This window comes from Mycothermus thermophilus (assembly GCF_041956435.1).
Source record: "Mycothermus thermophilus strain CBS 625.91 unplaced genomic scaffold VTJ04scaffold_5, whole genome shotgun sequence".
Taxonomy (NCBI): Eukaryota; Fungi; Ascomycota; class Sordariomycetes; order Sordariales; family Chaetomiaceae; genus Mycothermus; species Mycothermus thermophilus.
Genome location: NW_027191431.1, coordinates 2,351,256 through 2,376,505, shown reverse-complemented (window position 1 = coordinate 2,376,505; position 25,250 = coordinate 2,351,256). Strand labels below are relative to the sequence as shown.

General features: G+C 55.8%; 10 protein-coding genes across 10 annotated transcripts; 5 read left to right on the top strand and 5 right to left on the bottom strand.

Moving 5' to 3' along the window:
- Window positions 1-578: 578 nt before the first annotated feature.
- VTJ04DRAFT_7928 (uncharacterized protein) lies at window positions 579-3,763 on the top strand (the record flags this gene model as incomplete). Its single annotated transcript, XM_069366308.1, has 3 exons — window positions 579-621; window positions 754-3,490; window positions 3,553-3,763. 3 exons carry the CDS (start codon window positions 579-581, stop codon window positions 3,761-3,763), a joined length of 2,991 nt encoding a protein of 996 aa, XP_069217256.1.
- A 750-nt stretch (window positions 3,764-4,513) lies between these two features.
- On the bottom strand, window positions 4,514-5,178 carry VTJ04DRAFT_7927 (uncharacterized protein; the record flags this gene model as incomplete). The annotated part of the gene is made up of 2 exons (XM_069366307.1): window positions 4,514-4,683; window positions 4,740-5,178. The coding sequence occupies 2 exons, from the start codon at window positions 5,176-5,178 to the stop codon at window positions 4,514-4,516; spliced, it is 609 nt and encodes a 202-aa protein (XP_069217255.1).
- A 913-nt stretch (window positions 5,179-6,091) lies between these two features.
- On the bottom strand, window positions 6,092-6,471 carry VTJ04DRAFT_7926 (uncharacterized protein; the record flags this gene model as incomplete). Its single annotated transcript, XM_069366306.1, has 2 exons — window positions 6,092-6,375; window positions 6,444-6,471. The coding sequence occupies 2 exons, from the start codon at window positions 6,469-6,471 to the stop codon at window positions 6,092-6,094; spliced, it is 312 nt and encodes a 103-aa protein (XP_069217254.1).
- Window positions 6,472-7,820: 1,349 nt separating this feature from the next.
- On the top strand, window positions 7,821-10,571 carry VTJ04DRAFT_7925 (uncharacterized protein; the record flags this gene model as incomplete). The annotated part of the gene is made up of 3 exons (XM_069366305.1): window positions 7,821-7,982; window positions 8,123-10,220; window positions 10,294-10,571. 3 exons carry the CDS (start codon window positions 7,821-7,823, stop codon window positions 10,569-10,571), a joined length of 2,538 nt encoding a protein of 845 aa, XP_069217253.1.
- Window positions 10,572-11,522: 951 nt separating this feature from the next.
- On the top strand, window positions 11,523-12,758 carry VTJ04DRAFT_7924 (uncharacterized protein; the record flags this gene model as incomplete). The annotated part of the gene is made up of 5 exons (XM_069366304.1): window positions 11,523-11,571; window positions 11,672-11,771; window positions 11,847-12,193; window positions 12,260-12,691; window positions 12,748-12,758. 5 exons carry the CDS (start codon window positions 11,523-11,525, stop codon window positions 12,756-12,758), a joined length of 939 nt encoding a protein of 312 aa, XP_069217252.1.
- A 254-nt stretch (window positions 12,759-13,012) lies between these two features.
- Window positions 13,013-13,255, top strand: VTJ04DRAFT_7923 (uncharacterized protein; the record flags this gene model as incomplete). Its single annotated transcript, XM_069366303.1, has 1 exon — window positions 13,013-13,255. One exon carries the CDS (start codon window positions 13,013-13,015, stop codon window positions 13,253-13,255), a length of 243 nt encoding a protein of 80 aa, XP_069217251.1.
- Window positions 13,256-16,199: 2,944 nt separating this feature from the next.
- On the top strand, window positions 16,200-20,795 carry VTJ04DRAFT_7922 (uncharacterized protein; the record flags this gene model as incomplete). The annotated part of the gene is made up of 3 exons (XM_069366302.1): window positions 16,200-17,255; window positions 17,314-18,395; window positions 18,461-20,795. 3 exons carry the CDS (start codon window positions 16,200-16,202, stop codon window positions 20,793-20,795), a joined length of 4,473 nt encoding a protein of 1,490 aa, XP_069217250.1.
- Window positions 20,796-21,338: 543 nt separating this feature from the next.
- VTJ04DRAFT_7921 (uncharacterized protein) lies at window positions 21,339-21,644 on the bottom strand (the record flags this gene model as incomplete). Its single annotated transcript, XM_069366301.1, has 1 exon — window positions 21,339-21,644. The coding sequence occupies one exon, from the start codon at window positions 21,642-21,644 to the stop codon at window positions 21,339-21,341; it is 306 nt and encodes a 101-aa protein (XP_069217249.1).
- A 1,098-nt stretch (window positions 21,645-22,742) lies between these two features.
- On the bottom strand, window positions 22,743-23,984 carry VTJ04DRAFT_7920 (uncharacterized protein; the record flags this gene model as incomplete). The annotated part of the gene is made up of 1 exon (XM_069366300.1): window positions 22,743-23,984. One exon carries the CDS (start codon window positions 23,982-23,984, stop codon window positions 22,743-22,745), a length of 1,242 nt encoding a protein of 413 aa, XP_069217248.1.
- Window positions 23,985-24,092: 108 nt separating this feature from the next.
- Window positions 24,093-24,654, bottom strand: VTJ04DRAFT_7919 (uncharacterized protein; the record flags this gene model as incomplete). The annotated part of the gene is made up of 2 exons (XM_069366298.1): window positions 24,093-24,298; window positions 24,417-24,654. The coding sequence occupies 2 exons, from the start codon at window positions 24,652-24,654 to the stop codon at window positions 24,093-24,095; spliced, it is 444 nt and encodes a 147-aa protein (XP_069217247.1).
- Window positions 24,655-25,250: the final 596 nt, after the last annotated feature.

The window sequence follows — 25,250 nt, the reverse complement described above, 5'->3', positions numbered from 1 at the left end:
TAGAACACGACCCCTGAGGCACGACGCCAATTCTCTCCAGGAGATCCTGAGCTGAGGTCCTGCCCACACCATCTTTCAGATTTGTTCTCTTTGTTGTGTGAACCCGAGACCAAAGCCCCAGTCATTCTGTTGAGGAAAACAAAAAACCCACATCGTTTTCTTTCTTTCATTTTTCTTTCCTTTCCTTCCTTCCAACTCCACCCTTGAACAATCACTTTCAAGGTTCTAGGCTCTAGGTTGCAGCCTTGCGAAACATCCTGCATCGCCGGGGGTCATTCATGACCTTCTGTTCTGCGGGCTTGATCACCTCAAGTATCAACCTGGAACCCAATCCCGATTCCACGGTTTCCCTTTTACTCTTTAAAACCTCTGTGAGTCCATTGTCAATTCAGACCCCTCTCATTTCTGGCAAACCTTTGGCGTTCCTCGCCGGAGGGGTTTTCGCCGGTGCTGCCCCTCCTGACCTTGTTAACCCTCTGGGCCACACCTTTGGTGGTTCTACCTTTGACCAACCTACAATCCTCTCTCTACCTCCAATCCAATTCACTAAGTCCACTAACTCATGCATTGCAGCCACCATGGTCAGGACTAGGAGGTCTGCAGCGGCTGAGCAGCTTGCTGGTAAGTACATGTTTTCTCCTGTGATTTTATTTGTCGGAGCTCTCTGTGTCCCTTCGTCCCGTCTGCGGCAACGGCTGTCAGCCTCACTTTTTCCCTCGATGACTTCCCACTGACTTCCTCATTCTTCCGCAGCGACGGATACCACCGCCATGGGTTCAGCACAGCCATTTGACGCCAGCAGTGCCATGAGCGATTCATCTACGGCCCCGTCCACTGTTCATGCTTCTACCGCCCCGTCGCTGGGAAGCGGTTGCACCACCCCGCTGACGAGCGCCTCGGCGACGCCTGCGCCGAAAGATCCCATTTTCTCCGCAGTCGGCCGGCGCCTGAATAGGATTGAGGTGCACATCCCCGCCGCCAGGGTTCGCCCACCCCGCCGCACCCTTGGACAACCCAGTTCCATTTCCAGCAACAAACGCAAGCGGAACGTCGAGGAAGATAGCGACGAAGACTACTCCGACACTTCTCCGGATGCTGTTCTCGCTCGGAAGCTTCAGGCAGAGGAGAATGCTGCGGCTCTGCGCTCCCTTGACCCTTCCGCCCCTCGCCACCCAGCGGCAAAATCTGCTGCGACTGCCACCTCTCTTGATACCATGACCTCAGTTGGCGCCTCTGCGAAGTCTCGACAGACCAGTCGCCGCGCCGTCCGTACCGCTTTTGGCGGAATGGCACCTCGCAAATATCTTCCCACCAAGCGACAGGTTGTTGAGACCTCTGTTGGCCCCTCTGCGAATTCCCAACCGACCAGTGGCCGCACCTTCCGTACAAGTCGAGGCGGCTTGGCACCTCGCAAGCCTCCACCCAAGCGACAGGCTGTTGAGGCCTCTCATGAGGAAGACGACAGCGATTTTTCAGACGACGATAACGAAGACGACGAGGACTGGGCTGATGATGGGGAACCCTCCGCCAATCCTGACCATCGGGCCGAAATCGCTGAGACCCATGCGCAGTTCAACCAAGTTTTGGAGAACATGCTTGGTCCTGGTGCCTCTCTTAACCCAGACTCAGGGGATGAGTCGTTCCATTCAGCTGTCGAGCCACCTGCCGCTGAGGAACGTTCCGATGAGTCTGACATGGATGGAATCCGACAGGCCATGAGGGGTCGCCGAGCCTATCGCCTCCCCCGCAACAAGCGACGGGCCGAGCGTGATCGTGGTCGCCTTGAACACCACCACCCTGAGCTCAAGACCATGTGGAAGGAGCTTGAGGACATGCCCGTTCTGAAAGCTGGCAAAGCGGAGCAGCCGAAGACCATCTCACGGCACCTCAAGCCGTTCCAGCTCGAGGGTTTGGCCTGGATGATGGCCATGGAAAAGACTGCTTGGAAGGGCGGGCTCCTTGGCGACGAGATGGGTCTCGGCAAGACCATTCAGGCCGTGTCCCTCATCATGTCTGATTTCCCCGCCGGGAAGCCGTCTCTGGTGCTGGTGCCCCCTGTCGCCCTGATGCAATGGGTGTCCGAGATCGAGTCCTACACGGATGGGAGGCTCAAGACACTTGTTATGCATGGCACCAATGCCAAGGCCAAGAACCTTACCGTCAAGGACATCAAAAAGTACGACGTTATCATCATGTCATACAACAGCCTTGAGTCCATGTACCGGAAGCAGGAGAAGGGCTTCAACCGCAAAGACGGTCCCGTCAAGGAAAAGTCAGTCATTCACCAGACCGAGTTCCATCGTGTCATTCTCGACGAGGCCCACTGCATCAAGACACGGACAACCATGACGGCAAAGGCCTGCTTTGCGCTCAAGGTCACGTACCGCTGGTGTTTGTCTGGCACTCCCCTGCAGAACCGCATTGGCGAGTTTTTCTCGCTCATTCGATTCTTAAACATCCGCCCATTCGCTTGCTATCTTTGCAAGCACTGCCCCTGCTCTACCCTCGAGTGGACGATGGATGAAATGGCCAAGTGTACCGAGTGTAACCACGGCGGTATGCAGCATGTGTCTGTCTTCAACCAGGAGCTCCTCAACCCGATCCAGAAGTTTGGCAACCGTGGTCGTGGCGCGGAGGCTTTCCGCAAGCTGCGCATTCTCACGGATCGCATCATGCTGCGCCGGCTCAAGAAAGACCACATGGACTCGATGGAGCTGCCGGTCAAGGAAATCAATGTGGAGCGTCAGTTCTTCGGAGAGGAGGAGAACGACTTCGCCAGCAGCATCATGACCAACAGCCAGCGCAAGTTCGACACGTACGTGGCCAGCGGTGTCATGCTCAACAACTACGCCAACATCTTCGGCCTCATCATGCAGATGCGTCAGGTGGCGGACCATCCAGACCTAATCCTGAAGAAGAATGCTGAAGGTGGACAGAATATCCTGGTGTGCAGCATCTGCGATGAGCCTGCGGAGGATGCCATCCGGTCTAGGTGCAAGCATGACTTCTGCCGCGCCTGTGTCAAGAGCTATATCAACTCGACGACCAGCCCTGACTGCCCGCAGTGTCACATCCCGCTGTCAATTGACCTGGAGCAGCCCGAGATCGAGCAGGACGAGGCGCTCGTCAAGAAGTCGTCCATCATCAACCGCATCAAGATGGAGAACTGGACCTCGTCGTCGAAGATCGAGTTGTTGGTGCATGAGCTGCACAAGCTTCGCTCCGACAACGCCTCTCACAAATCCATCATCTTCTCTCAATTCACGACCATGCTGCAGCTCATTGAGTGGCGCCTGCGCCGGGCCGGCATCACCACTGTTATGCTCGACGGAAGCATGACGCCTGCCCAACGTGCTGCCTCGATTGACCACTTCATGAACAACGCCGATGTCGAGTGTTTCCTGGTCTCCTTGAAGGCGGGTGGCGTGGCGTTGAACCTCACCGAGGCGTCTCGCGTATTTATTGTTGACCCCTGGTGGAACCCTGCTGCGTATGTTTATTTCTCCCCTGAACTCAACGTTCCACAGGAACTGACAGTTGATTTCCAAACAGTGAGTGGCAGTCCGCAGACCGGTGCCATCGTATCGGCCAGACACGCCCGTGCATCATCACTCGCCTGTGCATCGAGGACTCGGTCGAGAGCCGCATGGTCTTGCTGCAGGAGAAGAAGACCAACATGATTAATTCAACCATCAACGCCGACGATGCCGCCATGGACTCCCTGAGCCCTGAGGACCTGCAGTTCTTGTTCCGTGGCAACTAGGCGTCTGTTGTCTGTGTAGGACTATGGTGGAGTTGGCCTCTGGATTCTGCCCAGGGTCTCTTCTGTGTGTTTAACGTGTTATTTCTGTTGACTGATGACTATGGATACTGATTTCTCAAAGCCAGCTTGGCAGACAGAAGTCTACTTATGGCGTGGGTTGGGAGAAACTGGCAAGAACTGGTAAAGACTTCTTCTGGGAGGTTTTATTGTGAAACAGTGTTTTTTTTACCTTCACTTCACCATACTTGATGAGATAATGAAGGCCTGTTGTTAGGGTTCGTGTATGGAATATTAGATAATTTTTCATCTGATGCTTTCTCATCTGGTATGTTCACTTGTTGACCTATTATCAGATGGAAGATCACGAATCACAGGGTTACCCAGGTAACTGACCATCGGATGGAAGACTAAATCACCAATAAGAAAAATCAGTCACTCTTTCATCTGAACTAACTGTTTACTTCACAATATCTTTCATTCGAACTTATTTTTCCGTCTTAACTAAATGTTTCGCCCGAGCTGTATTTTCCCTGAAAGAATGCAGACGCCGACATTTTTATTTCTCCCGTGCAGACCTTGACAGCCCCATCTTAGATAACACATGTCCCAACCACGTGGATTAACAGCTCTTGTCTGAGGAAATTTCCCCAGTCCCGTCCCGTCCTTCTCAGTGTTCTCAGCGCCCGCCAGGGCGTGAAGAACAGTGCTTCCCTGACCGCCGCAGCGGCGTTAATCAGGAAGAAGTCAGCACTAGCCCGGCAGACCATAGTTGATCACCTGGAATACGTCGTCGACGCTGACGTTGCAGAGGCGTTGCTCAGAGACGGAAGAGGCGGCCCGCAACAGCGGCGACTGAGGCGGCGAGCCAGCGGCGGAGTCGTAGTTGATAACGTGGGTGACGTTGTGGGCGTCGATCGACGCTGCGGAGGCGGACTGGGCATTCGCCGCTGCGGAGGGCATAAATGGATGGCTCGACTGTCGTCGGGTTGGCCTCGGCGGAGGGAAGCTCCGCCGTCCTCATGGCGAAGAGAGCGGCGGCCGGAGCCATGGGAAGAAGAGACTGATGGCAGTCCTCCATGGCAGAGAGGCCGGCCGGGGAGGCAAATCGGGTACTCGCCGCTGCGGAAGGCGTGAATCGATGTGCACGGGAACTTGTTCTTGTACAGCAGGTCGTCGAGTTCCTCGACCGTCCTCGCGGAGATTGCGAAGATGATCACCCGCCGAGGGGGAATGTCAGTCATGTAGTCGAGAAGGGTTTGCTTTCTTCTTGAGGCTAGCGACCTCAATAACCTTTGGGCATCGCCGCCGCCGCCGGCGAAGTGCCAAGGGAAGGGGAAGTCAGCCCCGGCGTTCAGAAGCCGGCGGCGGCGGCGACGGCGGCGGGCCGTGGGAAGAAGATACTGATGGCAGTCCATGGAGGAGAGGCCAGCCGGCGAGGCAGAGACAGATTGGGCACTCTCCACTGCGGAAGGCGTGCATCGAGGCCTCTCGCTCCCTTTGGCGCCCGTCGCCGGCGCATAGCCAAGAATTACACTCCAGGTGGGTGACCCTCATGTAGTTCCTGTGCAGAAAATCTTGACTGCAGCAACACTTTAAGAACATCTTACTCACTCCCTCAGAGTGAGTGATCAACACGGTGCCAGAAATTTCTCCCCGCTTGGCGGCCAGCCCTCAGAGGAGCATACAGCCTCGACCCTCAGGTTCACCACAGCGGTGAGTGCCCTGTCGTGATCACCACCGGACCCTTGGCGCTGCAGAATCGTCTTCCGGGTGATCAACTACGACCTATTCGCTGCCGGCTTCTTCCTTGCGAACTGCTATCAGTCTCTTGTGGAGAGGAAAATCAATTGCGCCAACAATGAGCTCAAGCGCACCATGGTCCACCTTTTCAAGGCCATCGAGGACCCGCCGGCAAAGAGGCCAAGAGAAGTGCTTGAGAAAGCGTGGACGTCAACCGGCCTGGTAACCCCGCCAACGATCTGGCCGGCTGGCGAGGCATCGACAGTAAACAATAACTTTCTGCCGGTTACCACGGACTCAGAGGTTGTCAGCCGCCATCGCCCCAGACGGGGTCAAGCTGTTTGACTCAAGAATCAGGATCCTTTGAAGGCGGATGGACCAGTGGTGATCACTGGGCTGACTTCTCCGGACGCTGCCTTTGGGGGGAGGTGTAAGCCTGGAGGCATGGATTCCTGGGGCCTTGTGGTTCAGAGCGTCGTGAGAGATGTGCAGCACAGGATCGTTTAGGTTCTCGATGTCATGTCATTAAAGCAGATGTCATTCACCAACCCCAGCGAGCAGCTGCTGGTAGAAGGCTCGGCTTCTGTTTCAGTTGCTCGTTGGGGCATTTGGATTAGCATTCGGTGCCTTAACAGCGTGGGCAGCTTGCGCTTGCTGGTTCAGCACGTCGACTGTGTACGTCCGTTGTTGGCGGAGGCGGTGGAGGCGGCGGCGGCAGAGGCTTGGCCAAGGACCGAGCAGCGAGAATAGATGGGATTGAGGTACGCAGTGGTCCATATAAGATTGGCGTTGCAGTAGGGGCTGCCTCGCTGGACCGCCGTCGCTGTCGCCGCCGCCGTCGTCGCGGAAGGTCGACCGCTCAGGGTGCGGAACTGCCAAGCTCTATATAAGGTTGCAACGTCTTGCTACGGCGAACCTAAAGGACAAGATAAGCGACTACGTTGAGCTTGGTGATTCTTCTTCGCCATGGTGGTCGTGCCCTCTTCACCCAGGTCACCCTTGGCGAGGAGCTAGCGGAGGGAGAATGTCGAGTATGAGCTCCCAGTGAGTGGCCATGTACATGGCCTCTCAGTGACTGGTAATGTACATGGTCTACCCAGTCCCCAACGACCAAACATGGGCAGCGAGGAGATGGCCGTGTCAGCGAGTCTGGGGGAGGTAGGAGTCCTTGCTGTCCGGCTTGGAGATGTAGGAGCTCTCTTCCTTGGGGATGAGCGACCAAGACGCCTTGACTCTTAGGTTGTTGGAGGATTGGGGATAAGAGACTGGTCTAAGGCAACCGAATTTTGACAGTGAGATACCGGTCAGAAGTGATCGGACATCTAGTGCTCAGAGGCTGGCCTGGCTGACAGATCAGCAAGGAACATTGTTCAAAGAGTTGGGGTGAGAGACCAACTGACAAGGGGTTGCTGGGTGACGCTGGTGGTGTGGAGAAATAATGAAGTAAATAGGTAATAGGAAACACGAAGTACAGGGAATTACACGTTCTTGAACAGAGTAAAGGTCCAAGACCTTGAGCTCAGTTCAGGAGGGTGAAAAGTAGAGGTGCAGGGTTAAGACTGAAAGAGTGCAAACAGTCATATCATCCATAGGTGGATGCTCCTCGGCGAGACAGCCAGGCGAGGCAGCCCGGCGATTTCCTGGAGCTCCATGTTGGGTCCCAAACATCCTGAATCTGTTTGGTCCCGGAAGGTTGTGGTTCTCAGGAGTCTAAGATTAAAGTTGCCGGTAGATGCCGCTAAGGACCCGGCCGTCGGGATGGGTGGACCTAACGGCGGCTCCGCAGTGGGGCCGTCGGGGTACGGAAAATGCGGGGTAGCGCCGGCGGTGGGGTTTTCGCGGGTTGCAACCTCGGGCGGGTGTGTCAGGTGTCAGGTTGTCCCACCACTTCCATTCCTTGTTTGCCCTGTTTCATCCCATCCATTGATTCCTGAGTGTTATTGTGAGGCTGAGCCCGGTTTCGTGTTCTTCGTGCGGGGAAAGGTTCCCAGGTTCATCCATCTGTCTCGTCACCTCTACTGCCAACACATCTTGGTGTTTCTTTCTGACATTGCCATCCATCCTCACAACTCATTCAAATTGCATCTTCTAGAACCGCATCGCATTCATGCATGTCATCCAATGCTTTGTTTCATTCCGTCTTGACAGCTGCTGAGGATTACCTTTCGTGTTTGCCCTCGTCCACCGTCGCCATTGACATTGACGCTGCCCATGTCTGAGAGCTAAAAGAGTCGGACCCCCCATCATCTTTTCGTCTTTGGGTTACACTGCCTTTTTGTCCTAGACCCTCGTCTAGTGGCAGCTCACCTATCGAAGCATGCGAGTCAATCTCTTGCTGCTGGCCGCCGTGGCCAGCGCATCGACACTTACTCCCAATGTGCTCCCACTCATCGTCCGGAACCCATATCTTAGCACTTGGCTTTACCATGCCCGCGGCGTGCCATGGGACAACTGGCCCATGTTTTGGACCGGCTCTCATGTAGGTCATGCCAATGAAGACAGAAGAGGATGAGGAAGCGTTCCTTGATTGAGATTGATCTCCCTGGCCCGGGATCCCACGTGTCTTTAAACTGTGGTCAGGTTGACTGACATAGGGAATGAAAATGGTGACATAATTAGATCGGCTTTTCCGTCATGGCTTCCATCCCCGAAGCGGCTACGGTCTACCCATTGCTCGGCCGCCCTCACGACTCTTTGCCACGAAACAACCCCAACCTCCCCTACCGGGTCGCGTACCCGGAATACCTTGGCTCGAGCTTTGATGCGTCCACCACGAATCTCACATACCGCATCAATCTCAACTCTTCCTCCTCTTCTCCCAAGTCTGTCCGCCTGACGCTCTCCTTTTTATCCCCCATCACCCCGTCTTCGACCTTCCGTCAGTCCATCCCTGCCGGCTATTTGACCGTCCTCGTCGAAGGTTGTCTGGATGTCAACATCTACACAGACATCAACGGCGAATGGGTGACGGGCAACAGAGATAACCGCGTGCGGTGGCAATTGCGCAGGCCATCGAGAAGGAGTGGCAAGGACAAAAAACCAGCCCTCAAGACGTGGGAGGTGGCCCGCCATCAGGAGCAGCTCTTCACCGAGTGGGCGGACCATGCCGAGTGGGGGACGTTGTTCTTCTCGGCCCCAGCAGATACGCATCACGAGAGCGGGACCTCGGCCATCCTTCGTCAGCGGTTCGCTAAGACCGGAGTGCTGCGAAATCAAATTGACAAGAGGTTCCGAAAAGTTATGGACGAGGAGCCGGTGTTCGCTTTTGCAAAAGAGTTCAAGCTGAAGGCAACGGGTGGTGACCTGTTGGAAGGCGAGGCCTGTCCAAAAAGAGAGGACAGCATCACATTTACATTGGCGCTGGTTCAAGATCCCGTGGTCCAGTTTGCCAGCGCGAAAGGACTCAGACACATGAAGCCGCTTTGGAAGTCCTACGTGTCTACGGTTGAGGAACTTATTGCCTATCACTATGATGACTTCCCCACGGCGGCGGCCCTCGCGGCTAATTACTCGGCCACGTTGGCAAGGGACGCCTTTCTTTCCGGGTCCCACGAATACAAAGACATCGCGGAGCTGTCGGCCCGACAGGTCCTCGGTGCGACGCAATTCTCGGGGAACCCCAAGCAGCCATTGCTCTTCCTCAAGGAGATCTCATCCAACGGCAACTTCCAGACCGTTGACGTCATCTTCCCTGCCTTTCCATTCTTCCTCTACACCAACCCGCGTTGGCTTGCCTACCTTCTCGAGCCGCTGCTTGAGCACCAGGGCAGCGGCCAGTACCCCAACGACTACAGCATGCACGATCTTGGCGCGCATTTCCCCAATGCGACGGGCCACCCGGACGGACGAGACGAGTACATGCCAGTGGAAGAGTGCGGGAACATGGTCATCATGGCGCTGGCGCTGGCGAATGCCCTACGCTACGACACGGCGCCGGCCTTCACTAGAGCAACGGTGGCGGTAGAGCCTGAACACCAGCTACCTGGGTTCGAGGAGTGGGCGACATACATTGACCAGAACGGCATGGATGTCCACCAGCGCGACAAGAGCACCACCGGGGAAGAGGAAGCCGCGCAATGGCTTTCTCGCTCGCACAAGCTCTGGACCCAGTGGACGGGCTATCTCGTGCGCGAGTCGCTGATCCCGCACAACCAGCTCTGCACCGACGACTTTGCCGGGTGGCTGGCCAACCAGACAAACCTGGCGTTGAAGGGGATCGTGGGGATCAGAGCCATGGCTGATATCTCTGACTTGGTTGGGAGCGGCGAAGGACCCCGTTACCGCGCCATCGCCGAAGAGTATATTGAGAAGTGGCAGGAGTATGCCATCTCGAGGGACGGGACGCATGCGAAGCTCGCGTATACTTGGTATGGGTCCTGGACCACGCTGTATAACCTGTATGCGGACTCGTTGTTATGTTTCCACGTTACGGAGGATGAGGAACAAGACCGTCGCTCTGGGAGGCTCGGTCAGAAGCCGATTGGAAGTCCTGACGGCGGTGCTAGCGGGAAAAAGGGACCCTTCATCCCGGACCGGGTGTATCAGATCCAGAGCGACTGGTACCACAACGTGCTGCAAAAGTACGGTCTACCTCTCGACTCTCGGCATCTGTATACCAAGAGCGACTGGGAGTTTTTCGCGGCGGCCGTGACGGGGAGCGAGACAAGGAAGGAGATCTTGACGGCCGTGGCTCGGTGGGTGAATGAGACAGTTGTTGGTATGTTTTCCAGGTTCATTGCTCCCCCCCACCAAATTGCCTCAAATCACTGACATGGAAACACCCGAAACAGACCGACCTTTTACAGATCTTTATAACACCGAGGGCGACGGAGGATTCCCCGGTATCTACTTCATGGCACGGCCTGTTGTGGGAGGTCACTTTGCTTTCTTGGCTCTGGAGCGGGCGTGTGGTGGCCGCGCGACCGAAGCACTGAGGTTCCTGGACGAAAAGGCACCTGCGGATCTGGATATCGAGAAGGTGCTTCGCCAAGGGTGGCAGCGTGTGGCGACAGCGACACAGGAGGCAGAAGACGGTGTTCTTCCTGGGTTATTTGGGGATGATCTTTAGGAAAGAGTTTGAGAAGTTTTGACAGAGCGAAATCCAATTTTGGTTGACAAGGCTACTCAGCTAGCAGAGGATCTTGCCCACCCGACCGTCCACGTCGCTGGCAAATGGTGGTGATGCTGCTGGTGATGGTGGCAGTGTTGAAGATCTCATGGGAGGCTGCAGCCTTGCGCGACTGGGGCAGCCAATGACGAGCCGAGAACGGGGTGACCGACGGATCCAGCAGGGCTCTCTGCATGCCACGCGAGGACCATCCTTTCTGGTTCCAGTTCGGTCAACCATCCCATGACAACCTCAACAGCGGGTTGGCTGTTCGAATCCAAGGCGTCAGGTTGCCTTCGGCGATCAAAGCAAAATGAAATGAATCAAGGCTCCGGGTTGGAGAGTGGAAGAAGGCCTTGCAGCCTTGCCCGAGTCGCAGCCTCAACAATGTTGCCTCACCATTCCTGATCGGGGTTAGCGCCTTGGCTTTCCCGTTGAGGTTCCGGAAGGAGGAGAGGGCCTGGAGCGCGCAGGCAACCGGAGCCAGCGTGTTTGAAGCGAGCTAGCAGTCGTCGCCGCCAAAAATTTCGCCTCCTTCTCCTTGTGGTCTTTGCTGCGCCTGACCTTGCACTTCCCCAGCCCAGTTCCCCCAATTCGTCTTCCAGGTTTTCTTTGTTGTTGTCATCCGCATCGGACGGGGACCCCAAATTTTCCCTTTTCAACTCTCTCCAGATTCCAAACCCAACCTTGAGCTTTGGGATTTTGGGCATCGGATTTTCTCGCTGCACTGAATTGAAATCTGCGCGCGATCAACCCGACCCATAATTTTCCCCATTTCCTCTCTCGCACCCACTCCAAACCATCGCGGGTAGCCTCACACTTCTTCCTTCATCATTTCAAGCAACCCATCATCCTTTTCTTTCTCTGTTTCCATCGTCCGCCTCTCTCAAGTCACATATTTATCCTATCGCCATGGCTACCACCTCGATGGATTACGAGCCGACCGGCGAGCGCGACTACGGTACGCGTAATTCCTTTCATTCGCTTGACCACCTCGCGCTTTTAGCAACCAGTCGCACGCGTTAGTCGAGCACAATACTGACTCGCCCTGATTGTTTTAGACGACGCTCCTCGCTACGATCGCGATCGTAGTGCCTCGCCTCGTCGCGACGATGGTCATGATTCGCGCCGTCGCTCTCTGTCGCCCAACGGCAACGACCGGTATGTCGCGCGTGCCAAGCAAACTCTCCCAGTCGTGCTTCCGAGTTTTCAACCCATCAGCTAACACCCTTCCAGCAGCGCTCCCGCCAAGAACGACAATGGCAACAAGGACGACGAGAGCGTGAACCCGGGCTCGAACCTTTTCGTCACCGGCATCCACCCGCGCATCGAGGAGGCCGAGATCCAGCGCCTCTTCGAGAAGTATGGCGAGGTTGAGAAATGCCAGATCATGAGGGACCCCCACACCGGCGAGTCCCGTGGCTTCGGCTTCGTCAAGATGGTCACTGTCGAGATGGCCGATGCTGCCATGGAGGGCCTGCGTGGTGAGGTCATTGAGGGCCGCACCTTGAACATTGAGAAGGCCCGCCGTGCTCGTCCCCGCACCCCGACTCCGGGCAAATACTTCGGCCCCCCCAAGCGTGGTATACAAAACCTTTTACTCGATTCGTCCCGTGAAGGAACCAGTTCCAACTAACCGTTTCGACCAGATCCCCGTCGCTACGATGACCGTCGCCGTGGTGGTTACGGCTACGGCGGTTACGGCCGTGATGACTCGTACCGTGGCTCTCGTGGCTACGGCCGCGACGACCGCGGCTACGATCGTGGTTATGACCGTGGCTACGATCGCGGCTATGGTCGTGACTATCGTGATGACCGCGGCTACAGCCGTGAGTACCGCGATGACCGTGGCTATGACCGTCGTGACCGCGATGACGGCTATGGCCGTGGTGACCGCTACGGTGGCCGTGATGATCGTGATCGCTACGCTGGTGGTCGTGGTGGCCCTGATGACCGCCGTGGCCCAAGCTACGACCGTGATCGCTATGACCGCCCCAGCGACCGTGACTCTCGCCCTCGTGATTCGGGCCCGGGCTCTGGCTATGCTGACCCCGCTCCTCGCGATGCCCGCGAGCCCTACGGTAACAGATATACTTACTCTCCTCGTCGCGACTCCCGGAGATGCTGATGATCGCAGGTGGCCGCTAAATTCCCATACGACCTTGGGGTTGCCGATGGCTTGCTTGCCTTCGCATCTCAGAGAATGTGTTTTCTTTTCCTTTTCCCCTATGGTTCTTGCTTTGGGCATGGGCACATAATTCGGATATCCCAAAACTCGATCGATCTGGAGTTTACGGCAGTTTATGGGGGGTTGAGGGCCCGGTTTCGGCATATGGCCTTTTTCGTCAGGCAGGTTCAGCAGAGATTCTAGCCATAGATGGTGCGACACCTCTCGATACGTGATGACAGCAGCGGGGTCTGGCTCGGTCTGCAGTCAACACAAGTCATTCGGTATCGCTCCCCCTCGGGTTAGGACGGCACGGAGAGAGTGGGATGGTGGCCGCCGTTGTACGATTATAACTTCACTCTTTTCCCCTTCTCGCCTTCTGACGGCAAAGCGGCACACCAACTCCTTCCCCTACACCTGTGACGACTCTGCACCAACATCGATTTTTCTTTCATACCCGGGTTTTTTTTTCCTGTAGTCGGCATGATGCGGTAACCAGAAACACACCCACTCAACTCGCATCCACACCTTGATTGTGACTCAACCAACGCGCAAAAATGCCTCTTCCGAATCGCTTTGGCAACCTATCTTAGTCGCCAGGCTGGTCTGCCAGCTGGCTGTTGATTTGACATGCTAGCTGGATCACAAACCACCGCGAAATTCGCCTTCTGCCAGCCGAATTATAAGCAATCGCGGAAATCGCCTGACGCCAGTTGAATAACAAGCCATCGCGGCGCTCGCCTTATGCTGGCTGGATGGAGAGGGCTGGAAACCGCCCTTTCGATTCATAAACCGCGTCTTTCGTCGGTTTTCCACGTCGCCATCATGCCTCGTCTTTCACATGATTCACCCAGCTATCGTCATCATCGCCTTGTCATGCGTGTATCATGGATTCAACCCGCCAGCCGTCACCCAGTCACACAGTCGACTGCAACCAAACAGATTATGCAGAAACCCTGACGCCAGTTCGTACTACCCTCACTTGATCAAACATAAACTCGATGCTGTCTCGTCATCGTCATGGTCATTGTGATGATGACCGTTATCCTCCTGCTCAGCAGGTTCGGGACCACTCTCTCAAGGCAGACGGCCAGTTCGCCATATAGTGATTCGCCTCCATCAAGGGATCCTGCCGCCACCTTGAGATTCGATGAAACAGATTGGCCGTCAAATGTTGGCAGGTAAGTAGTAGTGAGGATGACGTGAACTCACATGCATATATATGCACAGAAGCAGGTAGGACAGGGGAGCAGCCTCTGGAACCAATGCAGTTGTATGCACATCAAGGTGAGTAGTTCGAGGTTGGTTTTTCTCTACTTCGCAAACTGTTTCCCCTCTTGGGGGAACTGGATACTCGAACAGGAAAAGCTGGCTTCAACCCTTCCAAGTGGAAGGTTGATGGAACGCCCTACCGACTACCTAGCCCCATCATTTCATCATGCGTCATTCAACTCTGCTGTTTGATCCTCAACCGTGGTTCAGACGGGTTGTGAACATCATCAGTCCCATAATGGTGAATGCGGAGCCTTACGCCCTTTGTCGCCTGACGGTGGACGGAAGTCGGCTTGCAAAATGGCCAGACACAGAGGCATTGTTTGGGGGTACATAGTTCTTACACATGTACTATCCATACTATCATATCAAACCTGGGAAATATATCTATGTATTTGCTGTGAACTCATTTGCATATTCTGCCTCCCTGTGTTTGGTTAGACCCGAGTGAATTGTTTGTCAACAACGACACAACTGAGAGTGAGGCCCTGTTGCTGGCCACGTCATGAGTCAACATACCTCCCTATCTCCCTCCAACCGGGCTTACCTACCTGATCCCCTTCGCCTTAGGTGGGATGGGTTCCAAGTCGCATCTCGTACGTATACTCGGTACTACATGGACGTCATGATTGCCCACCCGGTGTTACCGTCGGATTTATATAGGTGTGAGTGAGAGGGTGTCATTGACATGCGGTGTAAGTCGTGTTGGCGGATCAGAGTATGTTGTGTCGCGAGTTGTTCCTTGTACGCCTACCCACTTTTTCTGCTGTGCTATCTCGGAAACTAGTTGCTATAGACGTCATTGAGGGATCCCTCCCGTTGTTGAAGGATGCCCGGAGTCCAGCTGTGTATGGACGCGATGTTGACCGGTGCTGGACCCCTTCTCGAGATACTCCGAATCACACCTCCAAGAACTACGTTCTATTGTTGCTCGTCTCTACAAAGCTCCGTCAATGACTAAGGGCTCCAACTACACCGTAGAATTAACTCTTAAAGTCTCGACTACGTAATGCTGGGCGTTCCGCAAACCCTAATTGGCCTCCAGACAGTGGTTGCCTTTTTTCCATGTCGCCGCCCCTTCATCGCGGCGGGTAATCCCGTTATCTCCGAGCCAAAAACCAGGGTCTGTGGTTGCGCAAGAAGCTAGTCATGCAGGGGATGCGATTGGGCAGCAGGATCCAAAAGTCGGCGCTCAGAGCTGCCGACCCTCCGATCCAGAGCCATGTGGGGCCCCACCGCGAGCCTTTCCGCTGCTTTCTGGGCAAGGCAGGTGGCATCGATGTCATCATCCGCCTCCTCTTCTCTGGATCGGGCTGGCTCAGGTCCCCGGGGAGGGAAATGGGCCAGCTAAAGATGGAATCTGCTTGGGATGTGGGATTGTGGTTGGGGTTGGATTGGTTTTGCCAGAGGATTGTGACGACCGCGATGGGTTGCGCAGCCGAAAAGGCGATGGACGGACATTGGACGGGGACCAGGATATCTAGAGGTGTCAGGATACCGAGGGGAGGAATCAGGGTTGACGGGAAGGAAGAAATGCTCCGGAAGCTCGGTGGTCGGGATCGGAGAATCGCCGTTCGCTGCCAACCTGGAACCTTGCAAAGGCCAATTCCCATTCCCAACTCCCCGTCTCTTCTACTCGTACCTTGTCCATCCTTCCAGCCAAGTTTGTGGAAGTTCCCCAGGCCTGATCCTGGATTTGACCTGGATTTGACCTGGATTTGACCTGGACAACTCCGACTTTCTCCTTCAATTTGATTGTTATTGACCTGATTTCTAAGCTTCTACGTAGCTTCCTGAGGAGCCCCAAGCCCTTCTACTACTTAAGACATCAGATAAACGGTACCATCCCACGCTGCTGGGTGTACCGCCTCTCGGTTTCGGTTTTAATCTGTGTCTGTCGCCCTGCACCATGGCGTCGTCGTCATAATCCCCTAGCATTGCACTGCTTCATCCAGCTCCACTCAATCCGCTCAATCCCGCCAAGCGCGGCAGTCACCGCAACGGTTCGTGTATAAGACCTTGAAAGTACATGGTCCCCTACTACATCGGTTTCTCGCGTCTACATACTTGTCGGCGTCGCAAGGCAAAACCAACAAGAAAGCTCCTTTGTCTTAATCCGTCCTGCTCCATTTGACCGGGGCCGTTAGGCCATGACGGACGCTTCCCGAGAGGACGAGAAACAGCCAGGACAGGGCTCCTCCGACCCTGCAATTCCCAAGAAACCAGAATCCGTACGTGACGATGCGGCACCCGGGAGTATGGATCTGGAGAAATCGAGGGGCAGCAGCGATGACCCGCCCCAGTCACCTAATGTCGCAGATGAGCCGATCGAGGACGGCGAGGATGCCAACCCGAGGCGGCGCGACCTGGATCGTGTGAGGACCGCCGCGACCGCCACCAGCCTTACGAGCACCGCGGCACCAACAACTCGACTACCTGAGCAGAAGCCATGGTACAAGCAGCCAAACCCCTTGCGATGGGGCAAGATACCCCCAGTGCCCAAGGAGAGGCAGGTGTGCCCAGAGTACAAGGCCGGCTTTTTGAGCAAGCTCTTTTTCCAGTGGATGGCGCCACTCATGAGCAGCGGTTACAAGCGGCCCCTCGAAGTCAACGACATCTACGCCATCAACCCGGACCGCGCTGTCCAACCTCTGACCGACAAGCTGCGCGCCTCGTTCCGGCGCCGCGTCGACGCTGGCGAGAAGTTTCCCCTGGCCTGGGCGATCAACGAGGCCTTCTTCTGGGACTTTTGGCTGGGCGGCTTTTGCGCCCTTCTCTCCACCGTCCTACAGGTCATGTCGCCTTTCGTCCTGCGCTACCTTATCCAGTTCGCCGCCGACGCATGGGTGGCCAGGCTGCGACATGAGCCCGGCCCCGACATCGGCCACGGTATTGGTTTGGTCATCGGCGTCACCGCCATGCAGGTTGTTCAGAGTTTGTCCGTGAATCAATTCATCTACCGCGGCATGGTGGTCGGCGGCATGGCCAGGGCCTCTTTGGTCGATTTGATCTACCAGAAGTCCATGGTTATATCAGGTCGCGCCAAGGCTGGCGGTGCTGAGCTTCCTGATATCCCGGCCGTCAGGGCCGCGGAGAAACAGAGGCTCAAGGACGAGGCGAGGAGGGCCAAGAGGATGAAGAAGAGCACTACCATCAACCAAACAGGCCTCAAAGGGGATGGCGTTGGTTGGGACAACGGGAGAATTGTAAGTGAAGCTTTCTTCTATCCGCACGGCCTGTGAGAGATGACTAACTCGGCACTAGCTGGCTCTCATGAGTGTCGACACCTACCGTATCGATCAAGCGTTTGGTCTCTTCCACATCGTCTGGACTGCCCCCCTCTCCTGCCTGATTACTCTGGCTATGCTCCTGGTCAACTTGACCTACAGCGCCCTTGCCGGTTTCGCATTGCTGGTCGTCGTTATGCCGCTCCTATCTCAAGCCGTCAAGCGCCTGTTCATTCGCCGAAAGCTCATTAATAGGATCACCGACCAGAGAGTCGGCCTGACACAGGAGATTCTGCAGTCAGTCCGCTTCGTCAAGTTCTTTGGCTGGGAAAACTCGTTTCTCAGCCGCCTTCAGGAGCTGCGCTCGCGTGAGATCTCGGCCATCCAGGTCGTCCTGGCCATCCGAAACGCTGTGATGGCCGTCGGCGTCTCGCTGCCCATATTTGCGTCGATGCTCGCCTTCATTACCTACTCTCTGACCAACCACGACCTCGCTCCCGCCGAGGTGTTCTCGTCCTTGGCCCTCTTCAACGGCCTGCGCATGCCCCTGAACATGCTTCCGATGGTCATCGGTCAGGTTACGGATGCGTGGTCTTCGTTGTTCCGCATCCAGGAGTTCTTGCTGGCCGAGGAGCGCGAGGATGAGGCCATCATTAAGCCAGACGCCCCTAATGCCGTGGAGATGCGTAATGCCTCCTTCACCTGGGAACGTACGCCAACACAAGACCCTGAAACAACAGTCTCTGGGAGGGCAGCACCGCAACCGCCGCAACCGTCGCGACATCACCCGAAGACTTCGAAGCACGATGACTCGGCCCCGGACTCTAGCGAAGCGGGTAGTACCCTGGCAGAGGAGCCCGAGCCATTCAAGCTCAAAGACTTGAATTTGGAGATCGGCCGGAACGAACTGGTTGCTGTGATCGGAACGGTGGGCAGCGGCAAGACATCGCTCCTAGCGGCCCTGGCTGGAGACATGCGCAAGACAAGTGGCGAGGTGATTCTTGGTGCTTCCCGTGCTTTCTGTCCGCAATATGCCTGGATCCAAAACGCAACTGTCAAGCAGAATATCCTCTTCGGCAAGGAGATGGATAAAGAGTGGTATGCGGAGGTTATCAAGGCGTAAGTTACTCCTCTGCTTCCCAGATGATTCCGGCCGTAGGCGCAAGCTAACATACACCCTACAGATGCGCGCTGCAACCGGATCTCGAAATGTTGCCCAACGGAGACTTGACGGAGATTGGAGAGCGCGGTATCACCATTTCTGGTGGACAGAAGCAACGTCTAAACATCGCGCGCGCCATTTACTTCGATGCCGACATTATCCTGCTCGATGACCCCTTGAGCGCCGTTGACGCCCACGTCGGCCGCCATATCTTTGACAACGCCATCCTCGGCTTGCTGAAGGACAAGTGCCGCATTTTGGCGACACACCAGCTCTGGGTCCTGAACCGCTGTGATCGCATTATTTGGATGGAAGATGGCAAGATCCGGGCCATTGACACCTTCGACAAAATGATGAAGGAGTCTGAGGATTTCCGGCAATTGATGGAGACGACAGCTGTCGAGGAAAAGAAGGACGAAGGAGCCGGCCCTCAGGCTCAGGATGCCAACGACCAGCCGCGGGAGAAGAAGAAGAATAAAGCTTTGATGCAATCCGAGGAGCGTGCCGTTTCGAGCGTCCCGTGGTCCGTATACGCCGCCTATGTACGAGCATCTGGAACAATATTCAACGCCCCCATCGTTCTTGCGCTTTTGATTCTGTCCCAGGGAGCCAACATCATCACAAATCTCTGGCTGTCGTGGTGGACTTCGAACAAGTTCGGTTTCAACATGGGAACCTACATTGGCGTCTACGGCGGTCTCGGCGCGGGACAAGCGTTCATCACCTTTGCTTTCATGATCTCTCTGTCCATCTTCGGCACCCGTGCCAGCAAGGAGATGCTGCGGCAGGCGGTGGCGAGGGTGTTGAGAGCACCCATGTCTTTCTTCGATACGACGCCGCTGGGCCGTATCACGAACCGCTTCAGCCGCGACGTCGATGTCATGGACAACACCCTCACGGATGCCATGCGCATGTACTTCTTCAGCGTCGGAAGCATCATCTCCGTCTTCATCCTCATCATTGCCTACTTCTACTACTTTGTCATCGCCTTGGTGCCGCTGGTCATTGTCTTCCTGATGGCCACTTCATACTATCGGGCCTCGGCTCGTGAGGTCAAGCGTATCGAGTCTATTCTACGGTCCAACCTCCAAGCCAAGTTTTCTGAAGGATTGTCTGGAATCGCCTGCATTCGGGCGTATGGACTGAAAGATCGGTTTGTCGCCGACCTCCGGAAGACCATTGATGATGTCGACTCGGCTTATTACATTACCTTCTCGAACCAACGCTGGCTGTCTGTGCGGCTTGACATGATAGGGAACGCACTCGTATTCACGGTGGGTATCCTGGTCGTCACATCGCGGTTCTCGGTCGACCCATCCATCGGCGGTCTTGTGCTCTCGTACATCCTGGCCATAGTCCAGATGATTCAGTTCACGGTGCGCCAGCTGGCCGAGGTCGAGAACGGCATGAACGCTGTCGAGCGTCTCCGCTACTATGGCACCGAGCTGGAACAAGAAGCGCCCCTCAAGACCATCGACGTGCCGCCGTCGTGGCCTGACAAGGGAGAGATCATCTTCGACAATGTCGAGATGCGCTACCGCGCCGGGCTCCCGCTCGTACTGCGCGGCTTCAATTTGCATGTTCGGGGAGGCGAACGCATCGGCATTGTCGGGCGCACGGGCGCTGGTAAGAGCTCCATCATGTCGACCCTTTTCCGGCTGGTGGAGTTGTCAGGCGGCCACATCACCATCGACGGGATCGATATTAGCACCATCGGCCTCCATGATTTGCGGACACGCCTCGCCATCATCCCGCAAGACCCGACCCTCTTCCGCGGCACCGTCCGCAGCAATCTCGACCCCTTTGGCGAGCACACGGATCTCGAGCTGTGGTCCGCTCTCCGCCAAGCTGATCTCGTCCCAGACGAAGCCGCCTCGTCTTCCACCGACGACACAACCGCTGCCGCTGCCGGAGCCGTCACAACCACCACAACCAACCGCATCCACCTCGACACGGTCGTCGAGGAAGAAGGCCTCAACTTCTCCCTCGGCCAACGCCAGCTCATGGCGCTCGCGCGAGCGCTCGTCCGTGGCGCGCGCATCATCATTTGCGACGAGGCCACGTCGAGCGTCGACATGGAGACGGACGACAAGATCCAGGTCACCATGGCGACCGCCTTCAAGGGCCGCACGCTGTTGTGCATCGCCCACCGGCTGCGGACCATCATTGGCTACGATCGCATCTGCGTCATGGACGCCGGGCGGATCGCCGAGTTGGGGTCGCCGCTGGAGCTGTACCAGAAGGAAGGGGGGATATTTAGGGGGATGTGTGAGCGGAGTGGGATTCGGGCGGAGGATATTCGCGGGGCGAGGGCGGAGGGGGCCGCTGAGGATGAGGAAGGGGAGGGGAGTAATTAATTTGGTAGATGGAGGTTTTTGGGTTGTACGAGATTGGACCGTCGGTTGTGCTCAGCGGAGAGGAACATGAAATACACCGCTCTTGGGAGGATTGAGATAACGCCGCTTCGTTGGATACCTTAGACTTTTCCGTCTCGCTGCTTATTTACTACGAATACACAGTGTATGATAATAGACGGTCTTGGTCTACTGTTTGATGAAAGTCATCGTCTCTCAAACCTTCTAATAGCCATGGTCTTAGGAGGAGAGGAACAAGAGATCAAGAAAGGAGAAGAGGAGCTGATCCCGAGGTAAAGTCGGATAAGGCTGAATGAATAGGGTCCGGCTAGATGGAGTCTATTACAAAACATCCAAGATATGGAAAGAACACCCAATACTTCTCGAGTACCTTCACCGCTCAGTCCTCCCAAACCCTATCTTCTTCACTTGTCAACTCGGTACTTTTTTTCGCCCCTTGCTTTGGTGACGATGACACCCGTTGTAGTGGTGGCGATGTGCGCTACCAGCATGGTGTAATTGCTGTCCGCGGAGGACTGAATGGTCTCATACGAGAGCGGGACCGTCAGAGGTTGTATCAGATTCTTCTCGATCGCCCGCCGGGCGGAGATGTTGGCCGTTTAGGGGAGAAGAATCTGAGCGAGTGTTGGCGTTGCTGGTGTTGTCGTTGGCGTTGTTGCTGATGTTGTTGCAGTGACAGCAGTGGCAGCAGTGGTCGTCGAGACGTTGCTCGAGGCGGTTCATGCGCTCGGAGAGGGCGCGGACCAACTCCATAATGTTCTCGCAAAACTCGATCACGCGACGGTCGAAGGCCGCACTGTCACTAGCGGGGGGTCCGTTGTCGCTGGGCATGGTTCGTGGGCAAATGAAAACGGAAAATTCTGGATAGCTAACAATTTGGAGGTGGTCGTCGCTCGCGGCTTGAGGCGGAGGGAGATCCAGAATACCTACACCGTAGAGGACCGATGAAGAGAGTTGTGTTGGTAGGTGTGGTTACGGGAAGAGCAGGTCTGATGGTAAGGAGTCAACCAGCTACAGATATCTCCGTCGAGAGTTTCTGCGGATGGATGACGGGTCAACTCAATCTGAGCCATTCCACGCCGCCTGGAGGGAGGAAGATATCCTCCTGAGCCCTTTGTCCCATACATTTGCAATCCTACCTAGACATTGGTAAGCTCAATCAGCTAAGAGAGTACTAAAAGGGAGTAACGCTCAAAGTGAAGAGAAAGGACCAGATATTAAACATGACGCCTGAGAACGAGATGAATGGACTACAGACAATTGGTCTCTCCCAGGGATCAATATGTCTGTTAGTGTTCAGATGAGTTACTTTCAGCAATGACTTTGAGATGAACGTCAAGTCTCCCAATATGTGGGACGGAACACCAAGTTCAACAAGCCCGCAAGAAACATAGACTCAATGATGAAGCTCACCATGTCATTCCCATCCCAGTCTTTCAAGGCACACATCAAGATTCTGAAGAAAGTTTTCAAAATAAAGAACTATGTACCGTTATCGTGAGCAAAGGAGAGAGAAGTGAAAGAGAGCTGCCAACGACGAAACCACCCATTTCTAATGTGTTTTCCGTCTGATCCAAAAACAGGGGATGGGACGAATTAACCTTGAACCGACCATCAACACGCCATTACCAGCTGTGTACACGGCAAGTGATAGTTGACAAGCCCAGAGAAAGAAACGCGGCGCTGGCTGGCAAAACAACAAAACAATTCTCAACCCCTGGATAGAACATCAAGCCAAACCACCCACAATGACCAACTACCTCCAACTTTGGAACAAAAGAACCAGTCTCCCACGGCCCAAAAGAAGAAAAGAAAAAAGCTGACCACGGCCCTGGTATTACGAAACAACCATAAACCCCAAACCAAACCCTGCCCTGATTACTCTTTTTCTCTGGACCTAACCCCAACATCAACCACGGACGGCTTCATTTAATACCTCCCGCGATGACTCCCATGTCCCTGAGGCGACGCGGGACCTCCAGCCGGCGGGAACAAACCGGGTTGCTCATCCAGCAAATCATCCAGATAAGCACTCGGGGCGCGCGTACCGGCGCTTTGCGGCGGCTGGTTCAGATTCAGCGATGTCGAGCTGTAGTTTCTCGACACCACGCGAGGGCCGATATCCGGCGAAGCAGGCGGAGAGGGACCCACGCGGCCGCGCGACGAGGGGCGCAAAGTGGACATGCTGATGGAATTGCCGTGGGTGTGGTGGGTCGGGGAGGTGGCAGAAGAGGCGTAGAAGCCAGAGGGCAGGAAGCGGCCCGAGTCGCGGTTGGCGGGGCCGAGACCAGAGGACGGACCGGCGGCGGTAGGGGAGAAGAATAGGTTGGTCTGGCTGGGCGTGGCGGACGGGGTCGGTCCGCGGTGGCTACGCCGTCCGGTGGTGCCGACGCCGCCGCCCAGAGAGGCGGAGGAGTCTTGCTCGACATACTTGTAGAACTGCGCCGGCGGGGCCGGGAAGGAGGACGGGTCCTTGGGGGACTTGCCGGACTTGCCGCTGCGACCGTTGTTGGAGGCGTGCTGGGCCAAGGCGGCGTTCTTGATGGAGCGGTGCAGCATGCAGGCGAGGATGGCGCGCCAGAGAAGGACGGCCAGGCCGAAAGCGCCGAGGATGGCACCGACGGCGATGAAAACGGTACCGTCGGGAAGGGTTGAATGGTTCATGAAAGGAGCATCGCGGGTAGGAGGAATGGTTGGCGGCGGATATGAATACGTCCCCGTCGGGGGCGCCCTTGACAAGGTGGGCATACCAGTAAGTGTGCCGACAGCTACACTGCTAGTGCTCGTGCCCAGCCCTGGTAGACCTGTGAGGGTGACAGGGTCGCGGTTGGTTTGTGTCGTTTCCTCTGGCTTCTCGGGCTCCTTGGAATCCTCCTTGTCCTTGTCCTTATCGTCGTCCTTGGGCTCCTCGGTGGGCTTCGGCGGCTCTTCGGTCGTGGGAGGCGGCTGGTTATTGCGTTGGGTGGTTGTTTGCTGTGGCGGCGGTGGAGGATTGTTCTGGGTCGTTGTAGGTTGTTGCCGCTGTGTGGTGGGCTGAGGGTTGTTGTTTTGCTGAGTCGTCGTCGGCTGCGGCTTCGGCTCTTCTTTGTCGTCGTCCTGGGCCATGACGCCCAGGGCGAAGAGGGCGGCGGGGAGCAGCGCCCGCTTAAACGCGAACGGCGACAGCCTCATGGTGGTTGCGCAACGAGAAGGACCAGGACGTCGGGGTTAGAGGGAGGTGAAGTGACAATCGAGGACTCGGATCGTTCAGTGGCGCAGGAGCATGCGGAAGTCAGATACCTAGGCCACAGGAAGTCGTTGTGAGGCAGGAGGTCGCGAGAGACGCTGGCGCCGTCGGACTGAGCGATCCTGAGATGAGAGGAAGGGGAGTTGGGGTTCGAGGTTGGTGGTTGAGGTTTCAATACGCGGGCGCAAACCGAGAAACAGAACACGAAAGAGGCGCAGACGAGATCGAGGGAAGCGACAAATCAATGCTAATCCGATTACTACAGGAGAAGAAAACGAAAGGATGCAACGCGCATTTCAAGCAAACGGCAACAACGAGTGAGCAAAATGCGGGATGCGATTTGGGGTCGTCGGACGTTACTGCATTCCGAGTTGGACCGGATGGATTGCTGACGGAAGTCACGATGAAGGACGAGCCGAAGTGGGCTGGAGGGACCCCGGAGAAGGAAAAGGAGGCACCATTCGACGCCAAGCACTCCAATCGAGGGCAGAACGCGAGATCACCCCTGCCGTTCCTGGCGAGCCCTGCCAGGCCAGTGCGGGCAGAAGTGGAGGCTCCCTGCCGCGTGCAGTTTTCTGCCGCCGTCTCGTCCAATAAAACACCCCGGAGGACCATACAGTGCACATGGTGGCCGAGAAGACACTGCCTCTTCATTTTACCCAGTTCTCTGGCTTCATGCGCTCCAAGTCCAGATATCCCTTGAAGTTGATAATCAAGACAAGTTTCCCTGGATTTGCAAAGCTAAAAGTGCAATATAGACGGGAGCGTGCATGCGACCAAGATCATGACCTTGACAATGTGAAGCAGTGCGATGGGCAGATCCTGCATGTCAAGAAGCTTCTGGGCCCAATTGATGCTGGACGCAGCAAATACCCGTCATCCCGTGTCTCACACTGTCATCGTGTTCCCCTTCGGGAAAATTTCGATTTGCAGCCTCAACGGAGAGGAGGCCGACGTTTATTGGTCGTCACACAAATAAAATTGGGGCTCCAGTTGCAACATCTGTCAACAGCTGTCGTCAGTTCCTTGGCCTTGCCTTGGAGAAACGGCATCTGCCGCAGCAACAACATGCAAAGCTTGAGCCTCCATCAACCCACCCATCCAACATCAGCCTTGTGAAAACATCAACAATTTCCTATTCTGGCACCTTCACTACACTTGCGGCCCGCGACAACTCAGTCCCACACAAGACAACCCATTTCTCTACATCT